This window comes from Oreochromis niloticus, linkage group LG23 (assembly GCF_001858045.2).
Source record: "Oreochromis niloticus isolate F11D_XX linkage group LG23, O_niloticus_UMD_NMBU, whole genome shotgun sequence".
Classification (NCBI taxonomy): Eukaryota; Metazoa; Chordata; class Actinopteri; order Cichliformes; family Cichlidae; genus Oreochromis; species Oreochromis niloticus.
This window is the reverse complement of record NC_031986.2, coordinates 25,488,188-25,505,611: the sequence shown is the minus strand read 5'-3', so window position 1 is coordinate 25,505,611 and position 17,424 is coordinate 25,488,188. Positions and strand designations below refer to the sequence as shown.

The window sequence follows — 17,424 nt, the reverse complement described above, 5'->3', positions numbered from 1 at the left end:
CAGCTTTCAAAAGTTCTGCACTTTTGTTTTCAGTTTAATAAATCTGCATTTTCCAGCTCATTCAACATTTTTATTTTTAACTCAAAATTCAGCAATTAATTCATTTCAGTGCATACATTCAGATTCAAGCATTCACATTGCAGTTTCTTCAGAAAATGCACTTTCTAGTTGGATTAATGAAAAACCACCAACAATAACTCAGTGGTATAAAGAAATTTTTAGAGTATTACCAATGGAAAGACTGAGTGCAAAATTAAGTGGCAATGATGATATTTTTTGGGATATATGGCGCCCGCTATTGGATTACTTACCTGATGATCTGAAGAAAACCATACTGATAGGCACAACCCCACTTCACTGGCGGGTTGAGATTGTCAGGAGTTATATGTAAATAATTGGTAGACCGAATTATATATACTGTATCAGTTTCCCGTTTACATGTCTCCGATTGCTCATTGTGGGGTTTTTCTTTGATCTGTTTTGAGGTTGGTTTTTTTTTTTTGGTTTGTTTGTTTTTTTGTTTTGTTTTGTTTTTTTTGTTTGTTTTGGGGTTTTTTTTCTCTTCCTTTTATTGTTTCTGTTTTGATGTCTGTTTTGTTTTGTATAAAGGGAAAATTATTAATAAAAAAAAAAAAAACAATTCCTCTTGTGGGCTCAGTAGATTGTCTTAATGTACAGGCTTTGTTTATTTGATCTGGACTACTGCTGCTCTGAGTTTTAACTATGTCTTTAGGCAAATATTTTCACTTTGGAACTCATGTCGTCATTTTGATTACAGGTGAGAAAATGAGGTAGGTTTCCTGCCACCATACAGATTCTCCCTGAGAAACACTAGGATCTTCTTCCAGGCATCCTCCTGAGCTCGAAAATGTTCTACCGTTTGTCCACCCCACAGACACATCACTGTAAAAACAAAACAGACATCAGGACTCACCACAAAACTGCTGTTCCCAAAACTGGTACCACAATTATTAGTAGCCCACAGTTTTTTTTCACAATCATTTTCTTGCCACAAAATTATCTGAACATCAACTACATAACATTCAGTTATCAAACCTGCCAAAATGTGGACTGGTCCTCAAAGAACAACTGAGACTGTCTACAACCTTGCAGTCTGAAAGTGAACCTACCCTTCTCTTGTATTTCAACGGTCTTGAAGGTGCTAGATCTGGCATGCGGTGTGTAGGGGGGTTCGATCAAGTGACCTGCATTTGGGTACGACAGGACAGTGAGCAGATGACTGTTCCCCGCTCGTGCCATCATTTCCTTAATCTGGAAAACATTAAAGTAAAACTTTATCTTATATTTTTGAAATAGTTTCATTGTGTATTTTTTATGTGAAGCCCTTTAGTTGTCGCATCATTTTTCTTTACAGAGACAAACTTGAAAACATTTTATTTAAAAAAAAAATCATGCTGATACTTAATAGCCAAAGAACTCACAAAATTATGCCGAATGATATTCAATAATTTATTACCCATCCCAAATGTAATGCACCAAAAACCTGAGAAATTCTATTAAGATTTGAATTTTATAGTTTTGAGCCCCTGTTTCTCCCTATGGGCTCTATTTTCTGTTTTATTTAGTACAATTTTTAAATATATTGTTTCACTTTTGAGATTTTTGCAAAGTGAAATATTACTCCAATTGGCTGTGGCAGGCCACAACTGACAATCCAGGAACGGGAGGATAACACAGGTGATGTACCAGTGCCGAGTGGCTAAACTGCTGGGGGATGGATCTGAGATGCCATAGAGATGCAGCAGGTCTCCACCTCTCTACTTTTGGTAAAGGTAATGAAGGAGCAGGCAGTGGCAACAAGCAGGCCTATGACCTCCTTCTGGATAGCAAAACACCACCATTATTCTTGTTTCCCATCATGTCAGGGATAACTGCATGCCATTTCAGTACACAAGGAATACTGGCACTGGCAGGTGTGGTACTTGGCCCAAATCTTGCATTTCAGATTATGTAGGAATTTCATGCCAGCCAGTCTGTCAAGCTGCGTCCCTTTTGCCTTCCTCAAAATAACGAATGAAAGGCTGGTGGGCCATTATTGTGCCCTGTTAGGTCCTTGAGGGTATATCTTCTTGAGGCCCAGCCGCACAGGGGAACATACCAGCTGTTTGTCTGTTACCGAGCTAATTGACTAGGGATTCCGGCCACTAAGACAAGGCTCTCTTATTGGATAATGAAGGCAATACAAGGGGCACATGAAAAGGTAGGCAGGCTATACTCCGCAGGGGTTTATCCACATTCCACCAAGAATCTTGCAAATTCATGAGCTTTATGCAAGTCACTTCTCTGTCAGAGGTCTGTGCAGTGGCCTCTTGGATTACTGACCATACATTTATATCAATAACTTAAGTGTTTGTTAAGTCCAAAAAGCCATTTTGAACACCCACAACTTATTCATTTTTATAAGTAATCACAGGTCAAGCCAACTCTTTTCAATCCCATTTCTAACCTTATTTCAACCACCTTGTTCACATAAGAAGTCGTCCCAGGAAACTTACATCCAGTGCTGACTCTTGGGCTGGCCAGTTCTGATCATCCTCGCCTACAACCAGCAACAGAGGACACTGTAGCCTTCCCACCTGAACAGACAGAAACAGCAGAAGTTTTGTTTTTTTCACCCATGAAATTATGCATAGCTTTCTATCACCTCTTGCTGGTATGATCCAAAGGGTTTCTGTTGTTAGTTTCTGTTCTGTTGTTATGAGTTTTGAATTCTTAGTTATAGATTTCAGCTTTGGATTTTTAGTGAATATTTGTAAGTTTTGCTTTTTTATTGTTGGACAGTGGTAACCACCAGTGGCATGGTTGTTAGCTCTGTTGCCTCACAGCAAGAAGGTCCTTAGTTTGATTCCACCATCTAGCCTGGGCCCTTCTATGAGGAGTTTTCTCTGGGTACTTCAGCTTCCTCCCACGGTCCAAATACATGCAATTAGTTGGGTTAGATTAACTGGTTCAAAATTGCCCATAGGCCTGACGGTGAGTGGAAATGGTTGTCTGTCTGTGTTATCCCTGTGACAGACTGGCGATCTATCTAGAATGTACCCTGCCTCTCATCCTGTAGTAGCTGGGTTAGGCTCCAGCACCCTTGCAACACTTAATTGGATAAGTGGAGGAGAATGGATGGATGGTTTTACTGTTTAGTGTTTGAAGGTAAAGTAGTGAGACTGGGGACTGCCTGTCCCTCCATGGGATCTGAAAGTAGGGCTGATGACCTTGCAGCATAAGCTATTAGAAAGCAATTTTCTTCCATCTATTTTGTACTGCTTGCCTGGATTTGAGTAACAGGGGCAACAGTCTGAGGTGAGTCGGTCAGTCCTGAACTCACCCAGCCACCTCTTCCAGGTCATCTGGAAGACACAATGAGTCATGCCTAAGCCAGCTAAAGAGATGTGATATTCTGGGTCTGCCCGAAGGCCTCCTCCCTTTAGGACATGCCTGAAATATCTCACCTGCGAGGAGGAGGAGGCATCTTATTTAGATGCCCAAAACACCTCAACTGGTTCCTTTTGACGTGGAGGAGCAGTGGCTCTACTCAGAGTCCCTCTGGAATGACTGAGATCCTCACACTATTTCTAAAGGGAGAGCCCAGCCACCCTTCGAATGAAACTCATTTCTCCTGGACACTCAGATGAAGAGAGGAGCCAAACTGTCAACTGATCACCACCCGGTGGTGAGTTGGATGAGGTGGCAGAAGAGGACGCTGGACAGATCTGGCACACCTACAGGTATAGTGAGGTTATGCTGGGAATGCCTGTCGCGCTGAGTTGCTAAAGGGTATGGATGTTGTAGGGCAGGGGTCGGCAACCCTAGGCACGCGTGCCACCGTTGGCACGCGAAGGGTTAACTGATGGCACGCACGACCATAGCTGGACTGGCCATCGGGCATACCGGGCATTTGCTCGGTGGCCCGATTTTTTTTTTTTTTTTTATTGATTTTTTTTTGGTGGTGGATTGGCCAGACGCCGGTCGGTGTGTAAAAATAACTCAGTTGTTTGGTGTTGGCCATGGCGTAGCTTCCACAGATTCAGTAAAATTAACAAGTGGTGGAGACCAGCAGGTGGATGAGGGAAGGGGAGGCAGGAGGAGAGACCCGAGGCAGCCGCCGGTCGGAGCGTCAGGTGAACTAAACTTCAGGTAAGAAGTTATGACCTGCAGTCTATCTGGGTCAGATATAAACCAAGTTTAGGTGCAGTTTATTTTCGTTGTGCTGACTTTTTACAGTCAGTTACAATAACTCGTACTGCGTACTAGCTAGCATGACGGAATTTATATACTGCTGGGCGGGTGCTATGATTTTATTGATAGTGAACTTTATTTTATTCATAAGGTTAGTTAGTAGAGTTGCCAACCGTCCCGTACAAACGGAATCGTCCCAATGATCAGCTGATCGGCTTTTCTCTCTTGTTTGTTTATCGCTCACTTTGCGCCAGAAAGAGGAAACCGCCGGATGTCGCACTAAACAACAGCAGCACGTTTAAGCGTGATCAGCTGTTGTTAGAATTTATTTAATATTAATTTCTAGTATCAGCTGATGTTTGCTGGAGCCACAGCTGTGAAAGCTGCTGGTCATGATATCGGTTTGTATATCTGGTGAGAGGGAAACATGCAGATGAAACCAGGAGATGTCCTTACTGAATCATCAGAGCTGAACAGGTGATGGAGAAACAGGTTTACCTTTTAGGTGACATGAATGGGTTGAAGGGAAGTCATGAACTGTTTCTGAGAGACAAATAACACCAGGATCCTTTTCTACGTAGCTGACAGCTGGTAACTGTGCAGGGGCGGGTCTAGCAAAGTGTTGCCAGGGGGGCCAGGTAGGGCATTAACAGGGAAAGGGGGGCACAAAGAAATACTTTCTTATTCTCATTTAAAATGTCTGGCTGTTATTAAATAATTATCTGAAGCTTACAACCAAAGTTTTTATCTGACGTAAAATGAATAGAAATCATACATTTACCAACAACACAGTGTACATCACTGTCACAACAGCGTTTGTTTTCATTCAAAGGCTTTATGGCTTTAATATCTGGGGTGCCAGTCTTTAGTCAAAATGCATCCATAGACTCGAGACACAATGCATTTTTGGGACTTTCAGGTATATGGACCAATGTTTTATTTCCTGATCAAACCAGAAATCTTTAATGAGCAGCTAGATTTCTCTCGCATTAACTGGCTGAGTTAATGCCAGTTAATGCGACATCGAAGCAGCTGGAATCCACAGCTGTGCGTGTTCATGGAGCTTGCATTGTCACCTGCTGGACATCACTACCTGACAAGTTTAACTGTCTTCAGAACATTGCAGAGGCCTTATTGACAGTATTTGGCTCTACATATCTGTGTGAGCAGATTTTCTCTCACATGAGTGTCCTCAGGTAGCCGTCTGAATGCTGGACACTCGGAGACCTGTGTCTCTGAGTGGGAGACCAGAGATCACATTAACATGTGTGTCTCTGTATTAACAAACATACCATATTGGCCCAGTTTATTTTTCTTATCACTGTTGTGAGGAGACCATAAATAGCATTTGTATTTTCTGTTGTACAGTTCATTTGCTGTTATGGAGTTCTTGTTATGGATAAAAAGTGTCTTTTTTTGTTTCAAAATAGCTGATAACTATTCGCTGATAGCTGCCAACATTTGCAAATAAAATTCTATAAAGCGGTTCTATATAATGTGTAACTGTTCATATAGAGCGTTATTAAATTTAATGCTAATGCAATCATATGGCACTCTGACTTCTGAGGAAATTTTAAATGGCACTCGCCATCAGAAAGGTTGCCTACCCCTGTTGTAGGGCTATCTTGGTTGACATGCCTCAGTAACAATGCTTGGAGAGCTGGGGCAGTGCCTCTGGATTGGCAGACTGGGGTGATGGTTTCCGCCTACATGTACTTTGTAGACTTTGTAGGCATTCATCTGCACCCCTCGGCATGTCCTGTGGAGAATGCTTCGGGAGTATGGGGTGTCTGGTCTGTTGCAACAAGCCATTCGGTCCCTGTACAACTGTTGCAAAAGCTTGGTCCGCATTGCTGGAAATGGTCGGTCTCATTCCCGGTGGGTGCTGGACTCTGCCAGGGCTGCCCTTTGTCACCGATTTCTAGACCTAGAGACATGGCGGAAGGTTTCCACTCAGAAGCTCATTTCTGCTGTTTGCAGATGATGTGGTCCTAGTGTCTTCATCAGGTGGTGGCTTCCAGGTCACACTGGAGCAGTTCGCAGCTGAGTGTGAAGCGGCAACAATGAAAATTAGCACCTCCAAATCAGACGTTGCACCTTTTTCCTCACCTCAAAAAAGGTGGAGTGCTTACGCTGGACAAGTTGCTGCCCCAAGTGGAACGGTTAAAGTAACTTGAGTGAGGAGAGAGGTGAAGGAGAGACTGACAGATGGATTGGGGTGCCCCGGTCCATCATGATGAAGAGCGAGCCAAAAGCGAAGCTGTCCATTTACTGGGCAATCTACCTTCACCTATGATGATCATGAGCTCTGTGATATGTCCAAAAAGTGTCCGACTCCCTCCTTAGAAACATGGTGAAAAGTTTAGTTATTCGAGAGGGGCTCAGAGTAGAGCCGCTACTCTTCCACTTCGAAAGGAACCAGTTGAGGTGGTTTCGGCACCTGATTAAGATGCCTCCAAGGCACCTCCTGGATGACATTTTCCAGGCATGTCCCACCAAAAGAAGGCTCCGGGGCAGACCCAGGACTTGCTAGAGAGATTACATTTCTCAGCTGGCCTGGGAACACCTTGGTGTTCCATTGAATAAGTTATGACCAGGTGGCTGGAGGCCTAGCCATGGGATAACTGGAAGAAAATGGATGGATGGACAGAGGCTATGGGAGAGATTTACTAAGTGGGATAAACTATTGTAATGCTGCAATTGCAGGGTGATCTACTAACAGAAATGATATACAAAGACCCAGCTAGTTTACTTCAGCTTGGCGTTTCAAAATAACATGACCAATTTAAGCCGACACAGCAACAAGATGCAGTGACCCAGAGTCTCCATTTCAACTTGGGTCGAAAGTACAGACTTCAAACTATATACAAGTTTTTAATTGTGTTGACAGGCCACGTAAAACCAGAGTTATGATAAAAAATTCACGCAATGTTTTTTTTCTGAGCAAAACAGTGGTGTTAACAGCGGGAAGAAACGGTAAAAACAGTGTTTTCTGTGGACAGTACTAGCAAACACTATCCACTTGTGAGTGAAAAAAAGAAGAAGAAAAAAAAAACCACCCCTTCCCCAGTAGTGGAAAAATGTACCATGTCAACCAATCAAAAAATGATATGGCAACATGTGGCATTTGGTTATTTGGGAAAGGGGGAAGTTTTAAGAGTGAGAGAGAGAGAGTGAGAGAGAGTGGAAAAAAGAGAGAGAGCGAGTTTTGATATGTGAGAGATTTGCGAAGTTTGGCGTGTTTGGAGTGTGTAGTTAGTGTGTAGTGTAGTCGTTGTTTTTTTTGCGTATCAGTTATACTGATGAATGTCATAGTTGCTCCAGAAAGCCACCAAAGTCAGACTGCAGTGTAAATGCTGTCTCCAGCTAGAAAACGGGAGGAGTGATACACCTCTTGCTGTCAGACCTGCAGAGTTTAGGCCTGTGGTGTTCTCCTCTGTCATACTGGACAAACTATTTTTTTGAAATGGCGGAAATAATTTGTGTGGCATCTTATTTGATGCAGAACACCTGATTGTTCTGCAGATAGTTTTAAATGGTTATATATAAAAAACGCCTGAGGCCCTGGCTGCATTTTTAGGTAAATAGAAATGTACATTTTCTATTTGCGTTTCAAGTTATGAAAATGATTTGTTAAACATGTTTGTAGTTTTTAGAGTAAAAAATTTAACTTTTCTACTCGGATATTAAGTTATTTATTTATTTATTTACTTATTTAGATCAATTGTGCTAATACAATATGTCAAAATGAAAAAATAACTCCGATTTAAGATATTTGAGGTTGTGCTGAAAAGAATGATACCAAACAAGGCAAGATAAAGCATTATACCCTGGACCCCAGAGGGTTAATAACTAACATTCTACGAAGAGAAATGCAAATTAGCAGGTCAAAATCCAAACAAACCCAATAACGGAGCGTGAGTGAGCAAGTTATCTGGGCTACTATAAAAAATAATACAGTGAATGCTCAGAGTTATGTATGTGTTTCTCTTTTATGTTCTGAATTACAGCAAGGAAATTCAGAACATGTTGTGGTGAAGTTTTCTCTCCTGTAGTTTTAACATGGCAGACATTCAGAGTCACATTGTTAAGCCCGCAAGGTTGTTCAGATTCAATGATGTTTTCATCAAGGTCAAGGAAAAAGAAAAAGAGATGGGGTATGGTACACTACTAGAGATATCAGTTGGAGAACTCTAGAGTCAGGAGTATTTGCTTCTAAAAAGAAGCAAGATAATAGTATTAGAAGAGAAAAACATGGCTGCTGCAAGTGAGGAGGATAAAGCAAAACTGTAAGGTTACATCTGTTCACAGAGTAAGAAAAACAAATGAAATGTTAGGGAAACACATACATACACATGGGGTTTATTAAGACAACATTGTATGTAATATTTATTTCTGCTAGAAGAACTGAAAAGGGCTACTAAAAAAAGGAGAAACATAGCACTTGGAAGAGATGACACTAGCAATGAGATTCTTAATAGACTAAGTGATCCATTTTTGAAAGAAATATTGGCTCTTTTGAAAAATATATAGAATGAGGGAACTATCCCTAGTTCATGGCATAGGAGGAAGTAGCGCTGCACGATTATGGCCAAAATTATTTACTTTATTCATGTTGGATTCATGTTTATTCAATTGGAATTTTAGTTGCAAATATTTACCCAATAATCTTATACTACATTGATTAAAACTAGGTACTTTTTCTGAAAAATGTTGATGGTGGGCATCTAGGAAATATATTACTTATACTTACTATCTAGAACCTATTTAAATTATTTCTTGATTCATTAACTCTGGCAGTCATCAGGCCTGGGTATGGCTAGTTAATTCATGATTTACCAAGGTGTGCAATTACCTTTTCACATAGGGCCAGGTAGGTTTGGATAGCCCTTTTGCCTTAATAAATGAAATAACCTTTTAAAAACTACATTTCATATTTTTTCAGGTTATCCATGCTAATATAAAAATTTATTTGACGATCTGAAAAATTAGTGTGACAAATTTGCAACATAAATAAAAAAATAAAAGAAACTGGGAAAGGGATAAATAAATACTATTTCACAGCACTGTAGCTTTGTGTCACCCTCGTCTCTTGTGCTGTTTGACTAATGTTGACTTTGGACTTTTGGCTCACTGTTGGTTATTTATTTACACAAATCCAACCTTCCTTTTATCTTCCAACCTCCCTTTTATCTAAAATAAATCTTGAAACAATAGCTGTAAAACAGCTACATGATTATCTGTAACGGAATGGTTTATTGCAGAATCTGAGTCAAAAATAAGAACATTGTTTCTGCCCTGGAGAGCCTACTACTGAACTACTGATTGCTAGAATGAATGGCTTTGGCTGGACCTGCCCCTTTGAACTAGGTCAGAGCATCACGTCACCAGGCTCCTGATTGGTTGTCGCGGCGCGACTTGACGCTGGAGTTCAGATTTTTTCAACTCGAGCAGTAGACGCAATAAGCGCGAATGCACAAAATGCACCACACAAACTGCAGCGCGTATTTTACTTCACGCTTCAAACGCATCAGTCGCGCTACTTGGTTGCACGAATCAGGTAGAAAAGCGTTTTCGCCACTCAAAACTGCTTCTGAAGTTTCGCGCTTCATCGCGCTCCTCCATTGACTTTACATGTAAACCTGAAGCTCTGGTCACGTCTATCGCGTTCGGTGTGAACGCACCGTAAGACAGAGATATGCTTTAGCTGGTGGTACCCACATCGGCTTTGAGTGAAGGGTCGGTGGGGATGGGCAACAGCAGATCTCGCCAGATCGCCTCGTTCTTTTCATTGAAGCGAGTCTTCCCAGCATTTCTGATGTGACAAAAAATTTAAAGCGAAAATTAAAAAGGATTATTCTGACATCTTTCTATATATTAGCTTCCCAATTTGGCTTTAACTAAAAAGTAAATGACAACATGTAAACTTACTTCTGAAAGAATCCCATTATTTCTTCCACAGATCCCTCAACTGGCTGCACATGACTCCCACTGATACAGACTGCAGCACTGAGCTGGAAAAAAAACACATAAAGTACACAGATGTTATCAACTGACAAAAAGACCTGATTAGGACTAAGATGGGTAGACAAGAATATTCTAAGAAATGATGAAGTAGCAATTTGCCAAAACCAATAACTATAAAAACAGCCAGTGGTCAACCTATTTCTTCATCTTGACCATGATTGTTACTGAAAACAGACTGATGCTGATTTTCCAGCTGCAGTTTCACGATAAAAAAATATCATGTCTTACTTTTATAACTTCAGAGTAAATGGCCATCTTGAGGGTCATACTGGTGCCAAAGGAAAGACCTATCATGGCGATCTTGCTGCCGCAGACCTGAGGATGTTGCTGCAGGACTCTGTAGGCTGTCTGCAGGTGGAAAAATATATTGGACAACAGGTAAAACACCAAAACCAGGACTTTCATTTTTGATCTTTAAGGTCAGATAAAAGAATTCTTCAAGAGGATTTTTAGGGCCAGTGTCAAACCCAATTCCTCAAAACATAAAGGTACCAACATAATTACTAAACAAAACACAAAATCTTGTACAAAAGCCAAAAGGTATAAACTCAAACTCAGAAGCACAGAAACCATTGTCCATGGTTTAACATCATCTATATTTTAAAAATCATGCATGCCATAACACCTGAATAACAAATGTAAATTTGATTTTAAAGGTTTTAAACTAAAACAACTTCAGCATTTCTCAATCTCATTCCTGCTGTCTGATTAAAGACATGAGTGAAGGCGAATGACACTTTGGGCCGATTTTTCATGGGGCTTTGACCTATAAACACACACACACACAGCACAGTGACAGCAGTTTCAAGGGCAGTTTGTATTTCATTATTTGAAATTAAAGAAACTGAAGATCTTTTAAGGCATACATGATCTGAGATGAGAAAACTTTATGTTCCATTTCTTTGTAGCATCTCGTGACATCACCCAAATGTTTTATTCAGGGCGCAAATGCTGTCTTTATCAACCTGACATGAAACATAGTGCATCTAAAAGTCAAGTCATGTGGCTTTTATTGTCATTTCAACCATGTACAGTGGTACAGTACAGAGTGAAATGAGACAGCATTCCTCTGAGACCCTGGTGCTACATATGACATATAACGGACGAACACAGGACTACGTAAAGTGCAAGGTGCAAAAAATTGCAAAAATAAACAACACTAGACAGAACAGGACGATACAGACCCAAGACAGTGCAATGGAAAAGCCCAGAGCTTCGTAGCATTCAAAGTATTGTAAGGAAGGCTGTAAACTGTCTCACTGTCGTTCTAACTTCATCTGGTTTACATTGTACAGAGATTTCTGAGCTGTTTTCACACATCAAAAGGGTTAAGAAAATGAAGCTGGGACATATTCTGAAGTTGCTCTTATTTAAGTAAACATGAAATGTGTTCTTATTAGTGGAAATGCTCAGTTTAGTTTCAGCAAGGATAGTGCTTGGGTAGGAAATGCTGGAGGCAGGAGATTCTATGTTGCTCCATGCATGTAATCAGACTTTGCAGAGACTTTGTTTGAGGAAGGTGGCATTGAAGATCATTTAATATCAGATCCAAAAGCGTATAACTATTTCATTTTCAACATAGACTCTATGAAAACCAATTTTATTCACTGGTGTAAGCAACAATGCCAAGAAGTCTAAGTGCATTAAAACATACCTTGTTTTCCATGATCCATATAGTGATTCCTCTGGTTGCAAAAAGATATGTATGGAAGTCTATGGAATGGACCTGAACTCCTTGAATCTATGACATCAGTAAACATTCTCGTTTGGCTTTTATGGGCTTAATTGCTTGTTTCAAGTCTTTTTGAAGACAATATGATCTTCATTTTGTAAACCACGGTCTTCATTAGAGTCAAAAAGAAGGATAACTCAGGTGGAAGCCCACAGTGGTCAACATTGCTCTAGAGGTGAAAGAGACTAACTGAACTATCTCCTTTTTTCGTGTTGTTTCCTTGTAACCAAAACATTAAATTCGTTAGATCTACCTCAAAATACTGGTTGTCCACCATCTTTCCAGTTTCCATGGTGAATTTAGAGGTCAGGTAGTCGATGGCCATACTAGCGAAGCCATGGGAGGCCAAGAGCGCTGCACGGTACTCCACCAACTGCGCTCCACCCCCCCATAGATCCAGGAGGCCAGGAAAAGGTCCAGGACCTTAAGACAAGTTAACAAATACATGCTGATCTAATTTATACCCACAGGACATCTCACTGTGGACTCTTCAGGTCTTACCCGAGGGCAGAAAAAGGGTTGCGGTGAGTCCACCTTCTGTAACTGGAATCCTGCGCACACCAGGTGCCATATACCAGCGCTCTACCACTACACCAGAGAGTGGCACCAGATCTGCAAAGCCCTCTGTCTGGTGACCCTGGTAAACAGAAATTGTGACCTCCATGGGAGTCTGGAGGTTCTTCTTTCGTATCCTGAGGAGTGATGGCAGAATTATCTATGGTGCCAATAATGGATTCTGTATTGGTGTCATCTACACAAAAAGCCTACCTCAGCCCAGGTTTGCTGCCTGGAATTGGTCTGAGGCTCCACAGTAGACCCATCTGTTCAACACCGGAATATGTCCCACGTATACTGGGATCCTCTGAAACTACAAAAAAATAAAACACAATCTGTTAGATACTTGCACATATTTCTACATTTTCTTCCCTGAATTTTCCAGGTCTCAGTACTGAACAACGTACCATCGATGGTCCCTGTGGTATCGGCAGTGTAGTGACCAAACGCTTCCCAGCTGTGTCCATCTTCACACTGATGTAGGGCACGGATGGTTAGTTGGGAACCAGGCAGGGCATTCTGGACGAGGACAATGAATTTCTCATCCATGGGCCCTCTGGATGGTTGAACCGACAGCTTCACACAACACTGCTTCCTGTCCATCCTGAACTCGATATAAAAACATATTACTTGATTTGGATTTGGAATTGAATCACTCAAGCATTATATGCATTTCTATTAAATACAGTTCCGATCAAAAGTTTAAGACCACTTGAAAAATGGCAAAAAATCATACTATGCATGGTTGGATCTTAACAAGGTTCCAAGTAGAGTTTCAACATACAACAAGAAGAAATGGGAGTGAGACAAAACCTTTTTTGAGCATGCAATTTATTGAAAACAACGCTTAAACTGAAACAGGCTGTTTTACAGCTGATCAAAAGTTTAGGACCACACCTCCATAAAAAACCCTTAACCCCCCACAAAACAAAAATCAAAATTCCAAACATGAACTCAGTAATGAGTAGCTACACCATTATTGTGGATCACTTCAAAAATTTGTTGCAGCATGCTTGATGCAAGAGTTTCTTTGAGATGAGTGGGAACATTTCTCCAAGTGGCGAAGACAGCAGCACGAAGGGCATCTACTGTTTGGAACTGTTGTCCATTTTTTTAAACTTCCCTTGCCATCCATCCCCAAAGGTTCTCAGTGGGATTTAGATCAGGGGACCATGCAGGATGGTCCAAAAGAGTGATGTTATTCTCCTGGAAAAAGTCCATTGTCCTGCAGGCATTGTGTACCGTAGCGTTGTCCTGTTGAAAAACCCAGTCGTTACCACACAGACGAGGGCCCTCAGTCATGAAGAATGCTCTTTGCAACATCTGGACATAGCCAGCGGCCATTTAACACCCCTGCATCTACTGAAGGAAAAAGGACCCCAGACCATTATGGTGCCCCCTCTGCTGTGGCGCATAGAAAACATCTCGGGTGATATCTGCTTGTCATGCTAGTAACATTGGAAACCATCAAGACCAACATCAAGGTTACATTTTTTTTCTCATCAGAGAATAAAACTTTATTCCATCTTTCAATGTCCCATGTTTGGTGCTCTCTTGCAAAGTCCAAATGGTAAATTCTGTGGCGTTCAAGGAGAGGAGGCCTTTGAATACATTTTTTGTTTTTGAAGCCCTTCAGTCAGATGCCATCTGATAGTTATGGGGCTGCAGCTGGCACCAGTAACAGCCTTAATTTGGGTCGAGGATCGTCCAGTGTCTTGACTAACAGCCAATGGGATCCTCCGGCTCAGTGCTGGTGAAATTTTTGGGGGGTCTTCCACTTGACTTTTTTGTTCCATAACCCTCAGGATCATGTAAGAAATTCCAAATGACTGTCTTCCTGTGTCCCTCAGCAGCAATGGCACGCTGCGAGAGACCCTGCTTATGCAGTTCAACAACCCGACCACGTTCAAAAACTGAACGTCTTTTTGCCTTTGCCATCAGAACATCATGACAGTGTGACTACCTGACAGAAAATTATGATGAATCCACATTTTGCAAAGAGTTGGCCTTTTAAAGGCATGTGGTCCTAAACTTTAGATCAGCTGGGATTTCATTGGCTGTAAATAAATCCATTGAACTTGGATTACGAGTGTGCATTTTGAGTCCTTAAAAAAAAAAACCCCTCAGACCTGAGTTATTGACCTTCAAAAGCATAAAACTGTAGTCTAGAGATTTTGTAACTAAAAACATTTTTGGAATGATACAGAGTAAAATTCAAACAGTTAAGTCTTCACATCAGTACAGTAATGCTGACATCACATTTCAAGAAACTGAAGTCCAGCTATCTTCATGCAATTGAACGGACTGGACCTTTAGCATGTTTGACACCTCTACTGTAGAATGTGGTCATTAACAAGAACAACTGTTACATTTTTTTTTTCTTTTTGCAATTATTCAGTGACCACTCATTACTGTGCTCCACTGATCTACACTGTATACCTTAAAATGCAAAAACATTTGAAACTTTCTGACACGTCATTAAAATACTAGTTTTTGCTGGCGACAACCTGGCTTGAAGCTATATTAATCTTTATTTCACATGTATGGTAAGAAATATAATACTGAATGAAGTATAGTGACCTGAATTTACGTGATATAACAAATCCTGATGGTAGTCTAACACATCAGTGGAAAAACACATTTGAATCTCAATGAAAGCTGCATAAACATTGTAGCGAATGTGGAAGATTTCTTACCTTTATTTGTTAAATCACGTAAAAAAAAAACAACTTCCTGTTAGCAGCAGACCTCTGAGCTGGTGTTGCTTCTCCGTCGATTTTTGGTCTGCAAGTTCCCTATAAGGGTCTTAAACTTACCGAAGAATCTAGCTTTAAAAGTTGGGTCAACAAAACTGCAAACTCAAAGCTTCAACACACACTGCGTGAAAGGGAACTACAGTCTCCTCCCACAGGGACGTGCTCACCACCGTGTATACACCGCTGCCTGGACACAAGGTGGCGTCATCAGACAGCGATAAACGGTCATAATCTGGGGCATCCAAGGGAAAACTTAAAAATAGTCATCATTCAGGGTTTCATGTGATCAATAGAGAATTATACTAAAATATTAATAGTCAACCTTTATAAAGTGGAAACACTTCTTTACTGAAACATCTAAAAACATAAAGGTTAATGCAGTATAGGGCAAATACACAACTTGTATAATTTAATTGTCTTAAAAGTCACACACACACAAAATCATCTTGGGCAAGCTTGCTTAAAATTTAAGTTTTTCATCAATAGTTCTCAAGGCTTCTTGAAGGGATTTGCAAAGCTCTTTTTTTAGGTGTTTTTACTATTTTACTGCCAAGATGATCCCATGCTGCTTTAAAAACAATGAACCCACTGTCATGCTGAAAAATGAAGCCAATGATGTACATTCAAGATGCTGTTGCATAGTGGATAAAAAGCTGACTGCTTTGAAAGATCCCAAAACCACTTCCTTTAATGTAGTTGGCTGTAGATATACTGTTGTACCTCTCCCCTGACTTCCAATCTACATATTGATTGAAGGTCCTTAACCCAACAGCAGGACCAATATCAGTTGCTTTATGCAAGGACCTCCAGGAGGCCACTTGTGTGAATGTCTCTGACCAATTATAAACTGACTTCATGAGTGTTGCCTGAGGGCATGGCGTCCTCTTGTGGGCCCTGTGCTCATTGCCTGGCACAGTGTAAATCATGATTTACCACAGAATACAAGAATTGGCAGATCCAGAACTGGTGCCCTCTGCTTTTCATAGGATACCATCCATCATCTCATTAGGAGTATGTATGTATGTTAGGAGTAGGTCTTATCATGCTTTATTTTTAGCTGTTTATCAACCTACACTCTCTTGGATGCTATCAAGCTAATCATGGTAACAACTATGTGAGGAAAAACAAGCATATTGAGACGAGTTAAGAGGTCAAAGGTCAGCAGAGACTGACATGGTGAAAAGTGTCTTCAGCCACACCTCTTTTCTGTCCACAGAAACATGCACACAATGCCTGACAACACAGACTAGTTAAAGAGAGTCAGACAGAAAATCTCAGCAACTCATACATTTTATATTCACCAGAGTCACAGATTATTCTGCTGACATGGGTGGGTTGGGTTGGGTTGGGTTGGGTGGGGAGTCTGAAAACCAAAACCAAATGACACAAAGGAGGGAACATCTGTGACCATAGGGACTGATTGTTTTCTCTGAAAAGCGAGACAAGACTGAAATGTAAGTGAAGTGCTTTGGGAAAACATATCATTTATTTTAGATCACAACCACTGATTTTATTTCATTTCTACCAGCTTACATAAGCTTTAACTGCCATTAATATTTGTCATGTTACCAAATAACTGGCTCCAACTGACTTATGTTGAAAATACAGGCTAGTTGTGTAATGATTGTGGAGAGTGTTTTCTTGGTGTTCATTGAGCCCTATATGGCCAGTTCATGATGATCTGAACTCTAAACTATGTCTGAGTCATAATGCTAATGTGTATCCTGATATGGGTATAGTTTTTGATCTAATAGCTACTTTTAGCATGACAATGCATCATTTTACCAAAGTGAAATCATCTGAGTCTGGCTTCCAAAGCATGACAATTAGTGTCAATGGATTTTCGGTGCTTCCCCAGTCACCAGATCTTAATGGAATTGAGCATCTTTGGGTTTTAGTAGATGTTGTTATATCATGGTGAAACCACAAAGGAACATAGAGTCCAGAGAGTAATTGCCCACGTCACGTGTTCCTCATGTCAAAACCTGGTTTTCAGCAAATGTTGGATCTCAACCAGGCACTCTCAATCCATTGCACTGAGTCAATCCATGGAAGGAATCATGGGCAGCATGATGGTGTGGTCCTGGGTTCAACTCCACCATCTGGCCAGGGCTTTTCTGTGGTGTGGAGTTTGCATGTTCTGTCTGCATTTACATGGGT

General features: G+C 40.9%; 1 protein-coding gene across 1 annotated transcript; it reads right to left on the bottom strand.

The window, feature by feature from the left end:
• Positions 1 to 267: 267 nt before the first annotated feature.
• Positions 268 to 15,412, bottom strand: LOC109204650 (acyl-coenzyme A thioesterase 4). Its single transcript, XM_019366205.2, has 11 exons — positions 15,205 to 15,412; positions 12,916 to 13,112; positions 12,722 to 12,821; positions 12,455 to 12,645; positions 12,207 to 12,376; positions 10,450 to 10,569; positions 10,126 to 10,208; positions 9,916 to 10,009; positions 2,517 to 2,597; positions 1,131 to 1,272; positions 268 to 903 (listed from the first exon to the last, which is right to left on the bottom strand). Exons 2-11 carry the CDS (start codon positions 13,109 to 13,111, stop codon positions 773 to 775), a joined length of 1,308 nt encoding a protein of 435 aa, XP_019221750.1. The 5' UTR covers position 13,112; positions 15,205 to 15,412; the 3' UTR covers positions 268 to 772.
• Positions 15,413 to 17,424: the final 2,012 nt, after the last annotated feature.

What these genes read in the sequence shown, in the direction of transcription:
- LOC109204650 (XM_019366205.2), bottom strand. Translation starts at nt 13,111, where the DNA reads ATGGACAGGAAGCAGTGTTGTGTGAAGCTGTCGGTTCAACCATCCAGA. An exon ending in TTTACTCTGAAGTTATAAAA is followed by an intron (nt 10,209 to 10,449) that starts GTAAGACATGAT and finishes TTTTTTTTCCAG; the next exon opens with CTCAGTGCTGCAGTCTGTAT. An exon ending in CGTTGAAATACAAGAGAAGG is followed by an intron (nt 904 to 1,130) that starts GTAGGTTCACTT and finishes TTGTTTTTACAG; the next exon opens with TGATGTGTCTGTGGGGTGGA.